Here is an 18,635-nt window from a genome sequence, read left to right on the forward strand (position 1 = left end):
CTTGAACATATGTACAATGCCTTTTGACCATGTCGCGATACAAATGAGCCCAACAATCGAAATTAAAAAGACAAGGTTCAATCGCCCGACAAGCTCGAGTACTGGACATCCCCACTACCTGGGGGTGGTGCCACAAGAAAGCTCTGTGGCTTCTCCGTCGTAGGCTCACCCGCAGCTGTGATAGCTCTCTGTCCTGAACCTCCATCCTTTTGTGCCTGGGCCGTCATGCGACCCTCACGAGCATTCTTCATCCGCTCCTCCCTGTCCATGTTGTCCAGAGGCTTGGGCTTACCCCACCGCACCCGCAGGGGGCATCCCTGAATAACGGCCTTGCCCTTGCAATGCTGTGCAGCTGCTTCTGCGCCCTCTCGAGTCGCAAAGTTGATGAAAGCACAATGAGCGCGGTGTGAACAGATCAAAGACCGGAGTTGACCGAACTGTGTGAAGAATGTTCGGAGTGTGTGTTCCGGAAGGTCGTCCTCCACACCGGTCACAAAAAGGGATGTGATATTCGGGTCCGCAGGAGGCAGGTAATCTTCGGGAGATGGAGGGATCTGAGCGGTGCCAGGAAACGGACGGCCAGCGCGACCACCGCGCATATTGCCACGACCTCGGCCAGGCAGTGATGTTCCTCTTCTACTCTCGCTTGTCCGAATAGGCCCGGGTCCGTTCCCATAGCGGCTCTGTACGACTGGAGCGTCGGTGGGTTGTGCCTCAGTCGAATCATCAGATGGACCTTCCAGTTGCTGCCGAGGCTTTCTGTAGTACGGTTCACTGTTTGCCAGTCTTCGCAGCAGCTCGCGCGCCTTCTCATCTGTCTTCTCGTACGCTTCGACCGCCCCGCGACCTTCTTCGATCTCTTTCTCGTGTTCCTGCGCGTAGTATTCACGATTGATTGAGCTCTCTGGGCCGGGAGCAACCATCTTCAAGGCGGCATCACGGACAACGATCGGGAGACCAAACGATAGATCAAGCATACAACACTGGCAGCAATTCTTCAGGCGCGCGCAAGTGAGGCAGATGGTGGTTCGCTTGGTACGTGCCGTTCGGTCTGCTTTCCAGCGAAATATGGTAAAGGGACGTGTACACTACATCATAGTTAGTGGATATTCACATAAACAGAACAGAATGTGCAACTCACAATTTTACATTCAGCACCATAATCCTCCTTGAGCATCTGAACGTAAGGATTGTCGGGAAGACAGTTCTCGCAGACGGAAGGGAAGTCAGTGGACTCCCAGCCCGACCGGTTTAGATCTTGTTTAATCTGAGGCGGAGGCATATTTGATTATATAGGAGCAAGATAAATTGCCCTTGTCAGTTTAGTGATAGATCAGCGATAAGCTGCAGTCGCAGTCGACTGAAAGAATATGCGTCGAAGCAATGGACAGCAGAGAGCAACGTTTATCGATAGTCTTCAAGTTTGCTCATTATTCTGTGGCTGACAGTGGCTAGGTATATTACATAAGAGGCATGGTCATGTGACTTCCTGCCAATGAATCGACCGAGTCAGGGAGACTTGTCCAACAATCGAAATCGGACATTATTAGAAGCATCTGACATCTCGAAGGTACCGCAGTGGGCACATCTTGGACTTCTGTAGATTGAAGTCGAAACATCTCGGAAGTAAGGGTACGCTGAATGCAAGCGAATTCATCGCGACGGATACGCAAATACGAAGGATACGCTATCCGCAATACGCAACACGACGGATCGAATCCCTTAGATCTACCCTGATGCTCGAGGCCAGACCCTTCTCGGCATGGCCTTGGTCCACTTCACAGCCACTCTCGGAGCACCACTTTCTCCGGGCACATCCCCAGACAGCCTTTTTGGGTTTAGTGCCTACCTGTTTTGGCCGACTGGTCAGGTACCGCCATCGTGATTGGCCTGAGGCTTCTGTCAGGACTCGCATTTCCGCCTCCTTTATTTGATCGATCTGGGATTTTTGTCTCGCTGGCAATAATCACATTCACATTCCCCCTTCTTTTTTCCCTTCTGCCTGCCGGTTCTGTTGCTTCAGGATTGTGATCTGTGGATATATTTACCTTCAATCTTCCCACTTGGGCCATTGTTTCGATTCTCTTCTTTTCTGCACAAGTTCATCTCTGATCTGTGATCCACCCCTTTTCCACCCTTACCAGATCCAAAAGTCCACTTGCTATCGCCATGGCCCCCGCTACTTTGGAACAGGAGAATCACTCGCGCGATGCCGAGTTCAATCGTGCAATGCACGGAAAGTCTGCCCAGTCTCGGGGTGGCTTTGCTGCTCTTCGTGGCAAGGACTCCGCTGCTCAGAAGGCCGCTGTAGACGAGTACTTCAAGCATTGGGACAACAAGTCCGCTGAAGACGAGACAGAGGAGACTCGCGCGGTAAGTAATGCGTCTTTGTTACCGTCTGGTATTTTAGAATTCTAGCCTAATTGTTGCTTCTTATAGGCCCGCCGTGCCGAGTATGCCACATTGACCCGACAGTACGTCCTAAATACCTGATCTTCGGAGCCATTGGACTATTCTAACGTTGCTGCAGCTACTACAACCTGGCCACGGATCTTTACGAGTATGGATGGGGTACTTCATTCCACTTCTGCCGCTTCGCCCAAGGCGAACCGTTCTACCAAGCCATTGCCCGTCATGAACACTACCTGGCTCACCAGATGGGCATCAAGGAGGGTATGAAGGTGCTGGACGTCGGCTGTGGTGTCGGCGGTCCTGCCCGCGAGATTGTCAAATTCACCGATGCCAACGTGGTTGGACTGAACAACAACGACTACCAGATTGAGCGTGCGACTCGGTATGCTGAGCGCGAGGGATTGAGCCATAAGCTCAGCTTTGTCAAGGGCGACTTTATGCAGATGAAGTTCCCCGACAACTCGTTCGATGCCGTTTACGCTATCGAGGCCACCGTCCACGCTCCTGATCTCGAGGGTGTCTACAAGGAAATCTTCCGTGTGTTGAAGCCCGGTGGAGTTTTCGGTGTCTACGAATGGCTCATGACGGACGCGTACGACAACGACAACCCGGAGCATCGCAAGATCCGTCTGGGTATCGAACTGGGTGATGGTATTTCCAACATGGTCAAGGTCTCGGAAGGTCTTACTGCCTTTAAGAACGCCGGCTTCGAGCTGCTGCACAACGAGGATCTCGCCGATCGCCCCGATGCCATTCCGTGGTACTACCCTCTTGCGGGATCATTCAGGCACATGACCTCGCCTTGGGATTTCTTCACCATTGCCCGTATGACATGGTGGGGTCGCGGTCTCGCCCATCGGTTCTGCGGAGCTATGGAGACTATTGGTCTCTTCCCTAAGGGCACCCAGAAGACCGCCGACAGTCTCGCCATTGCCGGTGACTGTCTGGTCGCTGGTGGTGAGAAGAAGCTCTTCACGCCCATGTATTTGATGGTCGGACGCAAGCCCGAGTAACGAGTCTCTTTTACACGAATTGCCTGTACAAACATCTGCCCTGTGCCTGCATCCTAAACTTATAGACGTGGCTGTCTGACCTTTTTAATTCTTTTGTCCTTACTTTTACCTCTTTCTTCTCAATTCTCTTTCTATTTTACTACTGCATTCCGCTGTTGGGGTGCTATGTTGTCCTTGTTTTATGTCCAGCCCATCTTCGCAGAAGGTGTATGTTTCACTGCTGGGTATGCGCTGATGGTAATGATTTCTGTTTTCCTTTGTTCATTGTACGCTAGACTTAACATGAAACCTGCCTATGTAATTGGCCCGTAATTGGGAATAATTAAAAGCATACTTATACTTTATACTTGTTTTCCCTGCTGATAATACCTTTTTGTAGCCGACAACTTTCACTAGTAGCGACAGAATATATAAATATTCCTTCAAACCACTCCGTAGCTACCTTACATATGACAATCACTCTGATAAACAAGATTTCTACTAGGATTTCAGCTCGAATCTAAAGTATAACATGTACACGGTTGAAACATGATTTGATTTATTATCAGCTTCTAGCATCAACGGTAAGAACACCCATTTTAGGCAATCTACAGAGTAGCAGCAAGGGGGATCAAATACGTGGGTTAGCTGAAATATATGCAAGGATACCTTACGAACTCTGAGACTAGAAGCCGAACGATAATATATCTTCATGCTCCTGTAGCCCGAAGCCGATTAAACCTAATAATCAGATACAAGTTGTTGTAAGAAAGTACGATAATTGTTCAGAGGACATAGTTCACCTATTGAGGCTACTGTAATATGATGGTCTTTCTACAGCCTATTTCAGTCTGCTTAGACTAGATGCCATTTAATGGTTGCTTATTCTTCTGGGTACACAACATGATTCAAAACTTGAATGCACCCTGCATGATTTAGCCGTCGATCAGCCATGCTTATGTGAGAGGATTCTCGAAGTTAACAGTCTAAGGATGTCCCCACATCTCTTGGTCTCTGCTGAACTAAGGATGATGGTTAACTGACTAGTGATGATACCTTCTATGGCAGCATCGTTGTACTAGAAATCAAAGATGAAGCTGTCATTCAGGCCGAACATATATACAGAAGTATGATGAGGCTACACTGAGGTTGCATTGGTCTTAAGAATGATCCATGGCACATCTCGGATATCCCTCGGTAATCGAAGCAGGATTATGAGATCAAAGTTACAGCAGCTGCGTCATACACCGCTTCATCTCATCAGGCGTTGTAATCGATCTGATTTGCGATTGACCTGAATTGGGTTCATGATCATAATCCCCGGCGAAATATGGCCACGGGGGTTATGACGAGACTGAACAGATCACCAAAGTGAGAGGGCAATGGTAATGTCGTACTTCGAACGAACAGCGAGATTGAGAACCGACTTTATAATTCCGCAGTTTCTGAGATGAGAAGGTATGTTCCTGTGCCAGCAAAGTAAGAAACAAAGTTAGCCGGAATTAACGACGGAGAACGGGGCCCAGTGCTTGGACATCCGCAGTGGGGAATTATGCCAAGTGCAAAGGCCATGTGCCGTTCTCAGCCAGCAACCCCATCATTGACTTTCCATCGGATGCCGGTCGCTGCACATCATGTTTGCGGCAGTATTAATATCTCTGTCCTTTCCTTGAACTCTTACAATTAATATCTTTCAATTATCCATGTCTTTGAGACAATCACCTCATAACCATGATCGAAGACAACAAATCTGGAGGTAACGGCACCGAATCGACCGAGACTCTCCGGGAGACTAAGCCCTCCTCCACCGCTGCCGCCTCGGTCGGCTTTTGGGATCCAGCGTTACAAGAGACCCGCAAGCGAATCATATACCTCTGGGGTCGGACGGGTGAGTCGTTTCAGGAACACTTTATCATCATCCCGAAACTATTGAATATACACTAAGACGTTCGAATCTCACTAGTATTTGGGTTGTGTGTTTTTATTCTCGGCATTCTTTCGCTCTACTGGGCCGTCCAATTCCGGACGGAAGACAGACTGCACACTTTGACCGTCTGGGTGGTCGATTTCGATAACCAGGTGGAACCATACAGGAATGAGAGCATCACGCCCATCGTTGGGCCAGCCGTGACAGATGTCGCGAATCGGCTTATCAAGTCGGATACAGAACACGTGGGTTATGAAATCAGATCGCCGGCAGACTTCAACTATGATCCTTGGGCGGTCCGGCAAGGGGTCTATGATGAACATGCATATGCCGCAATCATTGTCAACCCTAATGCTACTACTCTCCTATACGAAGCCGTGACCAACGGCCACTCGTCGTACGATCCCAATGGCGCTGCTCAATTTATAGTCATCAGCGCGCGTGACCAGGCCACATATTTCAACTACATCGAACCGGCCTTGTCCTGGTTCCAGTTGGAAGTTTTTGCCGAGTTTGGCCCCAGGTGGATTCAGACTCTCACAAAAGAGTCTATGGACATCTCCCGGGTGCCGCAAGCTGTCAATCCGGCGATTGGTTTCTACAAAGTTGACCTGCGACCGTTTGGCCCGGCTGCTGCGACGCCGTCCGTGACCATCGGTTTGATTTACCTGATCATTATCGCCTTTTTCAACACTCCATTCCTCATGCCCATTCATATGCAGTTCATCAAGGGGGACCACCCGCCTCTGAAAAACGTGCAGTGGCTCATCTGGCGGCTGTGTTCAAGCATCCTGGCCTACTTTTTCCTGTCGCTGTTTTATTCCTTTGTGTCGCTGGCCTTCCAGATCCCGTTCACCGATAGTCCAGCGCCGGATACGTTGCCTGCGGACGATGCCAACGCCTATGGACATGGATCGTTCGTGGTATTCTGGATGCTGAATTGGGTTGGCATGACTGCGCTCGGACTACCCTGCGAGAACATGGGGATGATCCTCGGATTTCCCTACAGTGCACTCTTTCTCATTTTCTGGGTCATTACCAACGTCGCCACTGGCTTTTATGCGTTGGATCTGGCCCCTGGATTCTTCGCTTGGGGTTATGCCTGGCCTTTGCATCGCAGTAAGTCTTCCATCCTTCGAATTGCCTTGGCGGCTGTCTAACCCGTGCAGTTGTCGAGGCGCTCCGGACTATTCTCTTCGGCACGCATTCCCGGATTGGACTCGACTTTGGCATTCTGTTTGCGTGGATCGGATTGTCCATCCTACTATACCCATTTGCCGCATTCATCATGCGCTGGAAGATGAAGCGAGGATTGTAATCCTCACCCACGATAGAAGCATAGACTCAACTCGAACTTGTATATACTAGATACCTCTCAACATAATCTATTTGCATAGCCGTCTACAGACATGTGCATAGCGTACAACATATACTCCGAGAGTGGAAAGCTAATCACCCGGCTCCTCCGGCTGCTCCCCCATCGCCTGCAATTTATCCCTCGCCTGCTTCTTCCCCATGTCTGTCACGTTGGGATTATGCGTTGCCCTGTTTCGCCATCAGCACTGACGCTATCGCTCAACTCTCATCAAAAACAACATACGCCTTCAACCCCCTCTTCACATTCGACGCATGCCGATCCTCCTCACTCTTGCTGGTGGCGTCACCACTCTCGTACCTATCGAGCTCCTGCTGCGCATGCTGCTTGGCCTCCTGCGAGACATTTGGGTTGCGGAGGGTGCTGCTCTTGTCAGTTTTTGTTCTACTTTGGATTGGCAGATGAGGCGAACGCTTTGTATCCCCGCATTACATTCTCGGGGTCGCGGCCTTCGCTGGGCTCGCGGCTTCGGCTTCGGCTTCGGGCTCGAGGCATGGTTTGTGTTTGTCTGATGATCTAGTAATGGATGTATCACGTATCACGTATCATGTATCATGTGTGTCTGGTGAGTTCGTGTGTTGGTCTAGGGCAGGGGTTTAAGTAGCTTGAGGAGACGCCACTTCATTTGATAATGATGATGTGCTATGCTACGTGCTATGTGCTACGGGTGATGATGAGTGTATGACATGATAGTATTTCCGTGGTCGAGGATGGTGTCTTATGATGTTATGTATTTGGATAGTGTCAGTGACGTCGCACAGAACGTGGTTATGGCGATATCAGATGAGATGTAGCGTTACTTGAATAGGCATTGTACCTGACGATCGTGTTAGTACGCACAACGGTATATCCATCCGTTTTCAGTTTCACATGGCTGTGGAGACTCACAGATTCCGATATTGCATATCTACGACTGCAAGTTTGATATCAAGTTCAGTCGTAATTACGTCTAGTCTGTATACCATATAAGGTGCAACTATACAATGTCAACAATCGGAGGTTTACTCCGACTCGCCGCTTGCATCAGCCCTCATTCCAGCCAAGGCGGACCTCGGGACAGATGTCCGTGAGGCCCGTTCCAACGTCCATCACGTGTGGCTTCAGATACTGCTAACAACTTGGCAAGTGCTTGTTCTGCTTCAAGCTACGCTGCCATGGCTGTAGGTAGTGTACTTGGCAGAGAAGTCTTGTCGTTGTGCGTTCCGATATTGAAACTAGCAATAATCTTAAGCATTGAATTCAGAGCCAGATCTGTTGCCGCGATCCCAGATTGCAAGAGTAAGCTGATCTGGCAAGACACACACCTCGCCGCGGTAGACGCATCAGAGTCTTCCAGTCAGCTGGGTGAAGTGGCCGAGGCATGAGTACTCCTGCTTAGAGCCGATACAGCTGCAACCTTCTAGAACATCTTTTGGTCCACGTGCGTATGCCTCGCCCCAGCGCAAGGGATGGAATGTTGGAACGCAGAAAATTCTTCGCCCCTTCTTCTCCTAGTCCTGCATCAGCATGGCGCAGGTATCACGATATCTTTGCTTGTGAATGGCTGATATTCCATCATATTGCTTCTGCTGTTCCAGGGTCAACGCCCAAACAGGCTGCATCGAGGAGGTCCAAGTCACTTGCATAGTGCGGAAGGACAGCACGTGCGACAACGGCAGCGTCTCATTCATTGACATGGTGAGATGCTAGTTCGATGTCATTTGTATGTAACCCTGGAAAGCAGTGAAGCAGAACTCTACGAGCAAGCACAAAGTAGCTGAGATGGTTAGGCTTCGCAAGCCGTCAAACGCCCTCGAGGCAGCAATTTCTTGTCGCGGCTGTGGGTCCCTGGCCACTCAGCACGGCGGAACTGAGCATGTTCTGGAAAGTGACGTTTTGATTGGCTGTATATTGGCCGAAAGGTTTGACAGCTCGGACGGCCCGAACCAACCAGAGGCCCAGTCGTAGACAGGTTAAATGACCAATTCAGCAACGCCTACCAAGAGTAAAAAAGCAGCGTCGGCCGTCTGGGCAAAGGTCTTGATGAAGCTTAGGCAAGCTTGAATCGCTATCCTAGTGGCTCCCTGACTTTCTCGCATGCGCGCAGAGTGACATACCTTAGTCACCGGAGTGGTTGACACGAACATGGCCGGGGTCCAAGTTCACTATCGTGCCCCATCTCGCGGTCTCGATTCGTTGCAGCCTTCGTTTATTCTCGTCCACGGGCTGAAGCCATGTACGCTAAAAACGCCTTCATCTGTGTACTTTCTGTACTCTCTGTACAAAAGGGGGTCGATCCCATCCTTGACCACGAAGTTCCTTCGAATCTTTCGAGGACTAGGTTCGACAACTTTGAGCCCCTGCCTGGCGTGGCCTTTTCGTTCAATTATACTTCTTTAATATTTTCTATTCTCCTCTACCAACCCAGCCATGGCTTCTACTGGAGGCGGCAACTCCGCCTTCCGGAACTACAACAATGAGTTGGTTCACGTGGAGGATCCCAAAGAGCGCCGTCGTCAGGCTCTGGCCGAGATTGACAATGCCAAGTTCGGCTGGTACCACGTTCGCGCTGTTGTCGTTGCCGGTGTGGGTTTCTTCACCGACTCCTACGATATCTTCGCCATCAACCTGGCCTCCAGCATGTTGGGTGTTGTCTTCTGGCAGGACGCCAAGTCCAGCCCCGGCAAGATTCCCTCGAGTGCAGATACTGCCATCAAGGTGTCTACCTCTGGTGGTACGGTGATTGGACAGTTGTTTTTCGGTTGGCTTGCGGATCGCATTGGTCGTAAGCGCATGTACGGTATTGAATTGATGATCATCATCATGGCCACTCTGGCTCAGGCTCTCTCCTCGGACTCGCGTGCTATCTCCATCGTTGGTATTCTCATCTTCTGGCGTGTTATTATGGGCATTGGTATCGGTGGCGATTACCCTCTATCTTCTATCATTACTTCAGAGTACGTCCCGTCCAGCTGTTTGAACTTCTCTGCTGTTGGCTTTTCTGACATGATATTTCTAGGTTCGCGACTACAAAGTGGAGAGGTGCCATGATGGGTTCCGTGTTTGCCATGCAGGGTTTCGGTCAGTTCGCGGCGGCCATCGTCGCTCTGATTGTTACTGCCGGCTTCAAGGAATCTCTGGAGACTGCCGGCTCCGTGGGCAAGTGCTCCGGTGTTTGCCAGCTTGCTGTCGACAAGATGTGGCGTGTGGTTATCGGTTTCGGTGCCGTCCCTGCCTGCATTGCCCTCTACTACCGTCTCACCATCCCCGAAACTCCCCGCTACACTTTCGATGTTGCCCATGACATTGTCAAGGCCGACGAGGATGTTCGTGCCTATATGACCGGCAAGCACGAGGGTCACCCCGACGAGATGCGCCGCCAGTCCGTCCTCCAGAAGCACGCCGGTGACGTGACCCACAAGGCCAGCTGGGCTGATTTCTGGCGCCACTACTTGCAGTGGAAGAATGGAAGTATCCTCCTTGGCACTGCTGGTTCTTGGTTCTTCCTCGACGTTGGTAAGTCTCATCACCTGCCCACCTAATCTCAATTGATACTAACGTCAATAGCGTTCTATGGTCTTGGTCTCAATAACTCCATCATCCTGAGTGCTATCGGCTGGAGCGGCGGCAAGAACGTCTACGAGGTCTTCTACAAGAACGCCGTCGGTAACCTGATTCTGATCTGTGCGGGTGCCATCCCCGGCTACTGGATGACGGTGGCCACCGTCGACACCATCGGCCGCAAGCCCATCCAGCTGCTTGGCTTCATCATCCTGACCATCGTCTTCATCGTAATCGGTTTCGCCTACGAGCCCCTGAAGAAATCCAACAACGGTCTGCTGGGTCTGTACGTCATCGCGCAGTTCTTCTTCAACTTCGGCCCCAACGCCACCACTTTCATCGTGCCCGGCGAGTGCTTCCCCACCCGCTACCGGTCCACCTCGCACGGTATCTCCGCCGCGTCCGGCAAGGTTGGCGCCATCATCGCGCAGTGTGTGTTTGGGCCTCTGGTGCACAAGGGCGCCAAGGACTCCTCGCAATCCCCCTGGCTCAACCACGTCATGCAGATCTTTGCTCTGTTCATGCTGTGCGGCTGCTTCACCACTCTGCTCATTCCCGAGACCAAGCGCAAGACCCTGGAGCAGTTGTCCGGAGAGGAGTATGAGAGTGATACCCTGGTGCAGAACTCTCCCATGATCCAGGCGCAGAAGAAGGTGGATAATTCAAGTGTTGCGGCTGTTTAGTAGATGATTTTGTTCTTGGAATCTTGGATAGATGATTCATGCCATGACTGTGAATAATCCAGCCGTTCCTTTGTAGAGACCATAGTTAATTGCTCTCATCATCCATCTATACATCTAAGATCCGCGTACCACTAGATAAGCACAAGACTACACCGGACACACCTAACAAAATCTACCAAAGAGAAGCTATACACCATTAGATCTAATCACATGAAGAAAGTTCAGGCTCAATTTCATTCCAAACCAAGTTAGGGCAAACGAAGAGGTCAAGTGGCCTGAATTTCCTTAAATACCTCCATCCCCGTCCATCTTTCTCACTTCCACCTCACCACCTCACCACCCACCCACCACATTCAAGACCAGCCAAATGTCCCCAACAACGACCACCACATCAACAACAGCTACTACAAAACAAGATGCTTCGCAAGATGCTCCGCAAGAAATCCCCGACCTAAAAACCTACCCCGCCACCACAAAAGAAGACCTCGTCCCCGCCCTCCGCCTCATCGCCGACTCCGTCGCGCAACAGCGCCAAACCGCCGCGCGCGCACTCATCTTCCACCCCCTCTGGCTATCGGCCATGGCGGCGCTCATCGCAATCGTCTATAAAGCGCTATACACTGATTCGTCCGACCTCCCGCTCATCGGGACGACGAGCGCGGGGTGCGTGATGGCGGGGTTGTTGGTTGTGAGGGGGTTGACGGGGGGGTATATTGAGGAGGCGGAGAGGGTTGGGAAAGGGGAGTGGCTTTTTCCTAGTCGCACTGACCCTAAAGAACTGGGGCAAGGGGAGGAGCAGGAGGTTATTGTGACGAAGTTCGGGGAGAGGATTATTGGGGCGGTTGTGCTGCGTGGGGTCCCTGTTCCTGCGGATGAGAAGAAAGTGAAAATGACGGGGGTTATTCGGGCGTGGACGGTTGAGAGACGGTATCGCGGGAAGGGGGTGGGGGTTGGATTGTTGGAGGAGACGGTTGAGATGTGCAGACAGAAAGGGTGGGAGGGGCCGGTGTTTGATGAGGAGCATGCGAATGCGAAGAGGGTGTTACCGGGGTTGTTTAATGGGGGGTTTGAGAGGAGGGAGAAGTGGGCGAGGGGGGTGTTGGAGGGGGTGAAGAAAAGGATGGAGTAGAGCCATGATTGATGTATGATATTGTTTACTTCTTTTAATAATTGTCTGTACCTTGAAGATCAGATCAGAGCGGAGCATATACTTCCATTCTATCGTTCAATGAGATTGACTGTCACAATGACCCTTAATACACCCTAGAACAGTCTGTTTAAGCATACTTTTCTTCTGCCATAGCACTGAATATGCCTTTATATTCATTCTATCCATTAATACATACCCTGTACTCTACTATGCAATGACATCATCGTAAAGACCACTCAAGACAACCAACCTTCTCATGCAACAAAATTCGAGAGCCTAGTATTCAAGACATCTAAGCTAGAATCTTCTTTAGGTCGATCAAGCAATAATCAAGGACGGTAGAGTTCCACAAACGACGTGGATCATCCCCAGGGTACCTAAATATAGCACTAGGATACCCGGACAACCCACCTGATTGGCTGCGCACTGTTGATCATATGCTGTGCCAGCTCTACATTCTTTGTTTGTTGTCATAAGATTCACTGATCTTTTCAGTCTATATAATTGATCTGTGCTCGGTCGTTTTAATTCTTTTGTTCTCACCTATACAAATAGTTGTGCATACAACCACCAGTCTACATCTACATCTACTCCACCTCTACCTTACACCAAATAAACCACGGACATGGCTACAACAACAATGACCTCAACATCGACCTCCACCACCACAGGGACAGCAGCAGCATCAACCTGCACAGGCAACCGCTGGGTTCTCCCCGTGCAGGACGTGGCATGCGCCCTCCCCGCAACAGGGAACTACTCCTCCATAATGGACAAATGCTGCCCCCCGGCAGCTGTGACCAAATACAACGATGGATGCGGCCTGTACTGTCTCGCGCAGGGGCACAGCATGGGCGAGTTGCTGGACTGCATTAAGGAGAACGGAGGCAATAAGGATGTGTTTTGTGGGGGGCAGTTGAATGCTACCGCGACGGCGAGTTTGAGTGAGACGGCGTCAAGTACGGCGACGAGAACGGGGACGAGCGCGAGTGAGACGAGGGATAGTGGTGCTGTCACGAAACGGGTGTCGGTTTTGGGGGTTGGGTTGGTGGTAATGCTTGTTTGTGGGATGTTTGTTTGATTTAGTGCTTTACTTTGCTTATGGGAATGGGATGGATATGTTGTACTTTTCATGTTGAGTCGGTCATTGCTCCAGGATCAGGGCAAGTATGAAAAGGCTAAGCTATACATAAATAAGTACTGGAATACTATAAGAAGGTTCTAGGGCCAGAGATTACATCACTCTTATCATTGTCAACAACCTTGGTCTGGTTCTTAGGGATTAGAGTAAGTATAAAGAGGCTAAGCCATGCATTAAAGAGTACTAGAAGGCAGGGAAAAGGTTTAAGGACTAGAGTATCCTAATACCCTTAGCAGTGTTAGCAACCTTGGATTAGTGCTTAGGGATCAGGACATGTATGAAGAGGTTGAAGTCTTGTACTGTTAAGTCCTTAAGGAGATAGAGAAAGTCCTAGGGCCAGAGCATCCTGTTAATCTTAGTAGTGTCAGTAGCCATGGCATGGTGCTTGGGCGTCAGGGTAAGTTTAAAGAGGCTGAAACCATGCATCAGTGAGTACTTGAAAGGTTATGAGAAGGTTCTAGGACTTAAGCATCCTGACACTCTTACTAGTATTAGCATCCTTAGTGTGTCTCTTAACGACCAGGGCATATATAAAGAAGGTAAAGCTATGCATTAGCAAGTCCTAGTGTGTAGGGAGAGAGACCTAGGGCCAGAGCATCCTGACACACTCTACAGTGTTAGTAATCTTCGTTTAATGCTCGCACAATAGGGCAAGTATGAAGAGGCTGAAGCTATGTCTCAGTGAGCTGGCTGCCACTGCGATGCTGTACCCTGTCTAGATACCTGCCGGATGGAGGTCAGAATTCGTGTGTCGATCTATTACTGTGAGGGACGTTCATCATGTCAGCGGACGACTTGAGTGAAGCAGCTACTGTGCTGCAGACCAAATTCTTACTTCAGTGACTCATACTCCTGTTCTGCTCTGCAACACAGCGTCGACGGTTCGATTCTCCAACGGATCGTTCAAGTACTGGACCTCGAGGCCATTGGTGGCTGGGTAGGTCCAAGCTTTTCGCAATAGTTTGGACAGTGGATTAGGAATACGAGAACTCAGCGGCTGATGGCAAAGGTAGGCACATGTCCTTAATGTTTCTATACCCTCAGCCGACGGATGATGGACATGGACAGCGATAAGCAAGTTGAGCAATATACCCAAACAGGAAAAACGCCCAACTACTCCAACTCATCCCGAAACGGCAAAACGCCCAACCACTGACCACATCATCACCATTTTGATTACCAGATATGTACACCTCTGATTGCTCTACGTTTCATGCTGAGCAGGAATCCGCGGCAAACACATCCACAACCCCATAATCGCCCCTAGCAAGCCAATCGCAAACGGCTGCAACACCTTGACCCCCTTGGCCTGCGCAATCGCCCCAACAGCAAACGGCAGCACCGAGCCGCCTCCCGCTCCAAAGGCCGCCGCAAAGCCAATCGCGGTAACGTGCAACCCACGCGGCAGCAACTTGGTCGCCACGACCACGACAGCAGGGAACAGCGGACCGAGGAAGAAGCCCTGCAGCGCGACGGCCACGGTCGAAACGTAAAAGTTCGGAACGAGCCAGAGGATGAGGCCGAAGGCGATGGAGGAGATGAGATAGATCTGCACATTAGCATGCATGAACACCAAAAATGAAACGGAGACGCACCGAAATGGCTAATTTCTCACCCACCCTGGGAGTCACAAACCCCAGGACTACCCGGCCCACCGTAATCCCCAACCAGAACCCTGTCGCCGCCATCCCACTCGCAAACGGCTCGCCGTGCCGCACGCGCATCATGAAGGTCACGATCCACCCGCCCAGCGCAACCTCCACGCCGACATACAGTAGCAGGAAGACCGAACACAGCCAGGTAATCCTCCCCGCGCGTTTCGTGAACAGCGCCTTGCGCAGACTGCCCCCGCCGCTGCCGGTGCCACCAGTCGCATGCTGCGTGTCCCGCCGGAAGACTGCCCCAGTATCGTCCCAGAAGCAGTAGACCGAGGTGGCAAGCTCGATGACCGCGCAGCCAATCTACCATCGTCAACAACATAATACCCACACCGGGGGATGAAAGGCAAACCATGATATAATAGAAATACCACCATCCCACCCCCGCCTTCGTAACCAGCGCCGTAGCCACCAACGGCGCAAGCACCGCCCCGGCACCGTAAAACCCATGCAGCAGGCCCAGCACCTGGTTCGCATCCGCCATGTTGCCGATCCAGGCATTCCACCCCGAGTCGGCCAGCCCGTTGCCGAAGCCGGCGAAGATGAAGCTCACCACGAGAACGGGGTACGGCGGGTGCAAGCAGTTGATGATGTACGAGACGACGTGGCATGAGGGGGCGATGATGGCCACGCCGCGCCGGCCGAGGCGCAGGTGGATGTGGTTGTTTGTTAGGGCGGCGAGGACGTATCCGCCTAGCGGGGAGAGGAAGACGAGGGAGACGATGGTGTAGGTGAGGGAGTAGTGTTGTTCCAACTTGTTGGTCAGTATACTTCAGATGGTAACTATGAGACTGATACTTACGTAGGGGATTAGAGGCTATGTATGTGTTAGTTATTGAATGAATGAAGGCGGAGTAGAAGGCTTAGCTTACACCGTATGCGGCATCATTCGCGCCCATGACGAGAAAACACCAGAAGGTCGCGAGGATCTTGTAGATGTTCGCCTTGGGATGGTTCCATCGTTCGATGGCGGGGAAGACATTTCCCGATGGTGGGGAATCTGATGCCTCGAGTTGGATACTGGCGAGTTCGTTATTGTCTTCATTTCGAGAGTATGTTTTGGTAGTAGTTGTAGTAGTAGTTGTTGCCATATTGTACAGACAGCAGGACGAAATTGCACGGAAAAAATCAGTTGGAGAATCGCAGACTGATCGATGCATAGGCGCATTTATAGCTCCCAATTGTCAACTGGCTAACTCCGGTTTCCCGATTAGGCTGAGCTCGTTTCAAGTTTCCTGATGGCCCACGGGGCAGCTCCGGTCTCCAGTGGAGAAATGTGGAGGAACTAAGACAAATACCAAGTAATTCTTGGCTGTGGTGACTCATGAGATTGGGGTAGACTAAGCTAATCCTTGGCAGCTCATTCATCATTAGAACATCAGAATCATCAGCAGATACAGCCAGTGATCGGTTAATCCAAAATCCTGACACCCACAAAATCAGCCGCATAAGTTTGGAACCCATCCTCCCCACCCTGATTCCCAAACACCACCTTATTCTCCCCCTTCTTCCATCCAGAGGTCAGAACCCCCAGCGTCGCTGTATCCCACCAGCCCTTACCAGGCGAGAACAGCTCGCTATGCCGTCCGCTCAGCGGGACCTCCAGTCGCACGGGCGCCCCGTCGTTGACGCTGACGGTCAGATTGCGCGAGTTGGATCCCCAGCCCCAGCTTGAGGAGAAGGCGACTTCGTTGTTGATGTAGTCGATCGCGAGGTACTTGGACCCCACGGTGGTCGCTGGGATGGATGTGTAGGCGTTGCTGTTGGGACTGAGGTCGCCAATTTTCGAGCCGACGGGGCTGCACCCCGAGCCGCAGGTGGTGTGCTTGGCGCTGCCGGTAACGTTGAAGACCGTGTTGGCGTAGTAGGTGCCGGTCGGCGGGGTAATCTGGATAGACTCGATAGGGGTCTTGTGCTGGATGGTGATGGTGTTCGATCCAGCAGTCAGCGCGATTCGGCCTGATTTGCCGGAGATCGAGATGGTCTGGCCGGAGGAGGTCGTGATGGTGACAGTTTCGGTGGACGGTCGCGAAAAGGTGATGGCCAGCTCGTAGTTTGCGCTGGTAGTAGCTGCGTAGATTGACTCGAAAGTGGTTTTTTGATCTGTAGACTTTGCGAAGATTTTGGCTGGATATAATCCCGACGGGATGGTACCCTGCAACTCCAGAAGCATCGTTCCATGTCCTGCCACTCCCGCAGTGTACGATGTTCGCACATCACGGACCACGGTCTTGCCCCAAATATTTCTGGCAACTTGTGCATACTGCAGACCAACATCAGGCAGATCGAGCGTGAGATCCCTCGACTCATCCCTCCAATTGATGACCGCCACCACCGTCCTGTTGCCCGACAGTGGTCCACTCCACACCTCATACCCTTCATCCGACCACCTCCTCTTCAGACTCGCACTTACTCCCAGCGCATCCTGGTTAAACCCAATGACATCCTTCTGCTTCAGCACCTCCAACGACGCCTGGTTGATACTAGTGTCATCATCCTTCAACGCCGCTCCAATAGTCAATGGGCTTTTGAGAATCGCCCACAGCGAGAAGTGCGTCTGCTCCTCCGGCAACGAAAACACCCCGTTGCCCACATACAGCATATCCAGATCTGCCCACTGACCGGGTCCAGCAAAATCCGTGTTGGGAACGGCCTGGTTCAGCGTGCGGAAGATACTTCGCCACTCGGGGATGATGTCGTTGCCGATGCGCCAGGAGCTCCCGAGCGCAGGGGCCCAAAGAGCGGGAAAGTCGATACCCCATTCGCAGATTTGGAAGAGGATTGGTCGGCCGACACGGGCGAGGGCGGAGGACATGATTTCGTAGCGGGGACGAGGAGATGTGCTGGGCTCGTAGTTGACATTGGGGTAGTTGGTCGCGGCGTCCGAATAGCAGTTGTCATCTACACGATCAGCGGGGCTCTATCTTTTAAGGGCAGACAGACATACACTTGAGCGAATCCGCTCCCCACTCAGCGAACGTTTTCGCATCCTGCTCTTCGTGGTCTGGTACATTAGCCAAGGCGAAAATCATGGATGATGGGACTTACACAAGCTGCCAACTTGGTCTGGGGGACTCCCGCACAACTTGGTTCCTGAGTCCCCGTAAACGCCGAACAGCAGCCCTAATTCGTGAAGATATTTTCCCATAGCGGGAAAGCCGCTCGGAAACAAGGTCTCGTTCCAGGTCAAGGTGCCATTGGGCAGCCGATCGGCCACCGACCAGCCACAGTCGGTGGTCACATAGCGGTAGCCTAAATCGGCGAGTCCTAGATCAACGAGCGCTTTGGCATTGGAGCGTACTATGGCTTCATTAGGCGAGCATGAGTAGTAGTTGTACGAGTTCCACCTGGCCAGTCAGTAGGAGTCCACCTTCAGCAGGAGCGACATACCCCATTTGTGGCGTCTTAGCCAGGCCATTGTCGATGCGTGGATGAAGAGAACCAGCCACGAGGGCTGGCGAAAGTAGGAGAAGCCAGACAATAGACTCCATCTTGCCTGTGGACAATAGACTGAAATCTATCATGCTAGAGAGGCATTTATATTCTTATGCTAAACGGGCCAATGACCCAATTCGGCGCAGTTCCTGTGGTACGTTATCTCAGCACTGTCGATATGCGGAGAATTTCCCGGTTGAGTCGGAGGAATGCTGATCATATCCAAAAAGCGGGGAAATCGGATGGAGTATATTAGCACTCTGCAGGATAACGAGCCATTCCGTCTAAAAAGTCCGAAGAGGACTGCAACTGGCAAATCATG

The 18,635-nt window shown here is 51.4% G+C and overlaps 9 protein-coding genes across 9 annotated transcripts; 5 read left to right on the plus strand and 4 right to left on the minus strand.

Moving 5' to 3' along the window:
• Positions 1-77: 77 nt before the first annotated feature.
• Positions 78-1,282, minus strand: slt11 (Pre-mRNA-splicing factor ECM2; the record flags this gene model as incomplete). Its single annotated transcript, XM_001262442.1, has 2 exons — positions 78-1,088; positions 1,142-1,282. 2 exons carry the CDS (start codon positions 1,280-1,282, stop codon positions 78-80), a joined length of 1,152 nt encoding a protein of 383 aa, XP_001262443.1.
• An 887-nt stretch (positions 1,283-2,169) lies between these two features.
• erg6 (sterol 24-C-methyltransferase) lies at positions 2,170-3,425 on the plus strand (the record flags this gene model as incomplete). Its single annotated transcript, XM_001262443.1, has 3 exons — positions 2,170-2,373; positions 2,440-2,474; positions 2,531-3,425. The coding sequence occupies 3 exons, from the start codon at positions 2,170-2,172 to the stop codon at positions 3,423-3,425; spliced, it is 1,134 nt and encodes a 377-aa protein (XP_001262444.1).
• A 1,710-nt stretch (positions 3,426-5,135) lies between these two features.
• Positions 5,136-6,649, plus strand: NFIA_029800 (SNG1 family protein; the record flags this gene model as incomplete). The annotated part of the gene is made up of 3 exons (XM_001262444.1): positions 5,136-5,292; positions 5,368-6,450; positions 6,501-6,649. The coding sequence occupies 3 exons, from the start codon at positions 5,136-5,138 to the stop codon at positions 6,647-6,649; spliced, it is 1,389 nt and encodes a 462-aa protein (XP_001262445.1).
• Positions 6,650-6,779: 130 nt separating this feature from the next.
• NFIA_029810 (Con-6 family protein) lies at positions 6,780-7,201 on the minus strand (the record flags this gene model as incomplete). The annotated part of the gene is made up of 3 exons (XM_001262445.1): positions 6,780-6,876; positions 6,932-7,069; positions 7,119-7,201. The coding sequence occupies 3 exons, from the start codon at positions 7,199-7,201 to the stop codon at positions 6,780-6,782; spliced, it is 318 nt and encodes a 105-aa protein (XP_001262446.1).
• A 1,914-nt stretch (positions 7,202-9,115) lies between these two features.
• On the plus strand, positions 9,116-10,929 carry NFIA_029820 (MFS transporter; the record flags this gene model as incomplete). The annotated part of the gene is made up of 3 exons (XM_001262446.1): positions 9,116-9,642; positions 9,705-10,201; positions 10,253-10,929. 3 exons carry the CDS (start codon positions 9,116-9,118, stop codon positions 10,927-10,929), a joined length of 1,701 nt encoding a protein of 566 aa, XP_001262447.1.
• A 367-nt stretch (positions 10,930-11,296) lies between these two features.
• On the plus strand, positions 11,297-12,058 carry NFIA_029830 (GNAT family N-acetyltransferase; the record flags this gene model as incomplete). The annotated part of the gene is made up of 1 exon (XM_001262447.1): positions 11,297-12,058. The coding sequence occupies one exon, from the start codon at positions 11,297-11,299 to the stop codon at positions 12,056-12,058; it is 762 nt and encodes a 253-aa protein (XP_001262448.1).
• Positions 12,059-12,719: 661 nt separating this feature from the next.
• NFIA_029840 (uncharacterized protein) lies at positions 12,720-13,365 on the plus strand (the record flags this gene model as incomplete). The annotated part of the gene is made up of 2 exons (XM_001262448.1): positions 12,720-13,123; positions 13,305-13,365. The coding sequence occupies 2 exons, from the start codon at positions 12,720-12,722 to the stop codon at positions 13,363-13,365; spliced, it is 465 nt and encodes a 154-aa protein (XP_001262449.1).
• A 1,059-nt stretch (positions 13,366-14,424) lies between these two features.
• On the minus strand, positions 14,425-15,969 carry NFIA_029850 (putative MFS transporter; the record flags this gene model as incomplete). The annotated part of the gene is made up of 4 exons (XM_001262449.1): positions 14,425-14,769; positions 14,816-15,181; positions 15,231-15,632; positions 15,751-15,969. The coding sequence occupies 4 exons, from the start codon at positions 15,967-15,969 to the stop codon at positions 14,425-14,427; spliced, it is 1,332 nt and encodes a 443-aa protein (XP_001262450.1).
• A 320-nt stretch (positions 15,970-16,289) lies between these two features.
• Positions 16,290-18,369, minus strand: NFIA_029860 (alpha-galactosidase D; the record flags this gene model as incomplete). Its single annotated transcript, XM_001262450.1, has 4 exons — positions 16,290-17,779; positions 17,826-17,882; positions 17,927-18,225; positions 18,269-18,369. The coding sequence occupies 4 exons, from the start codon at positions 18,367-18,369 to the stop codon at positions 16,290-16,292; spliced, it is 1,947 nt and encodes a 648-aa protein (XP_001262451.1).
• Positions 18,370-18,635: the final 266 nt, after the last annotated feature.

This window comes from Aspergillus fischeri, genomic scaffold (genome assembly GCF_000149645.3).
Source record: "Aspergillus fischeri NRRL 181 1099437636261 genomic scaffold, whole genome shotgun sequence".
In the NCBI taxonomy this organism is placed as follows: Eukaryota; Fungi; Ascomycota; class Eurotiomycetes; order Eurotiales; family Aspergillaceae; genus Aspergillus; species Aspergillus fischeri.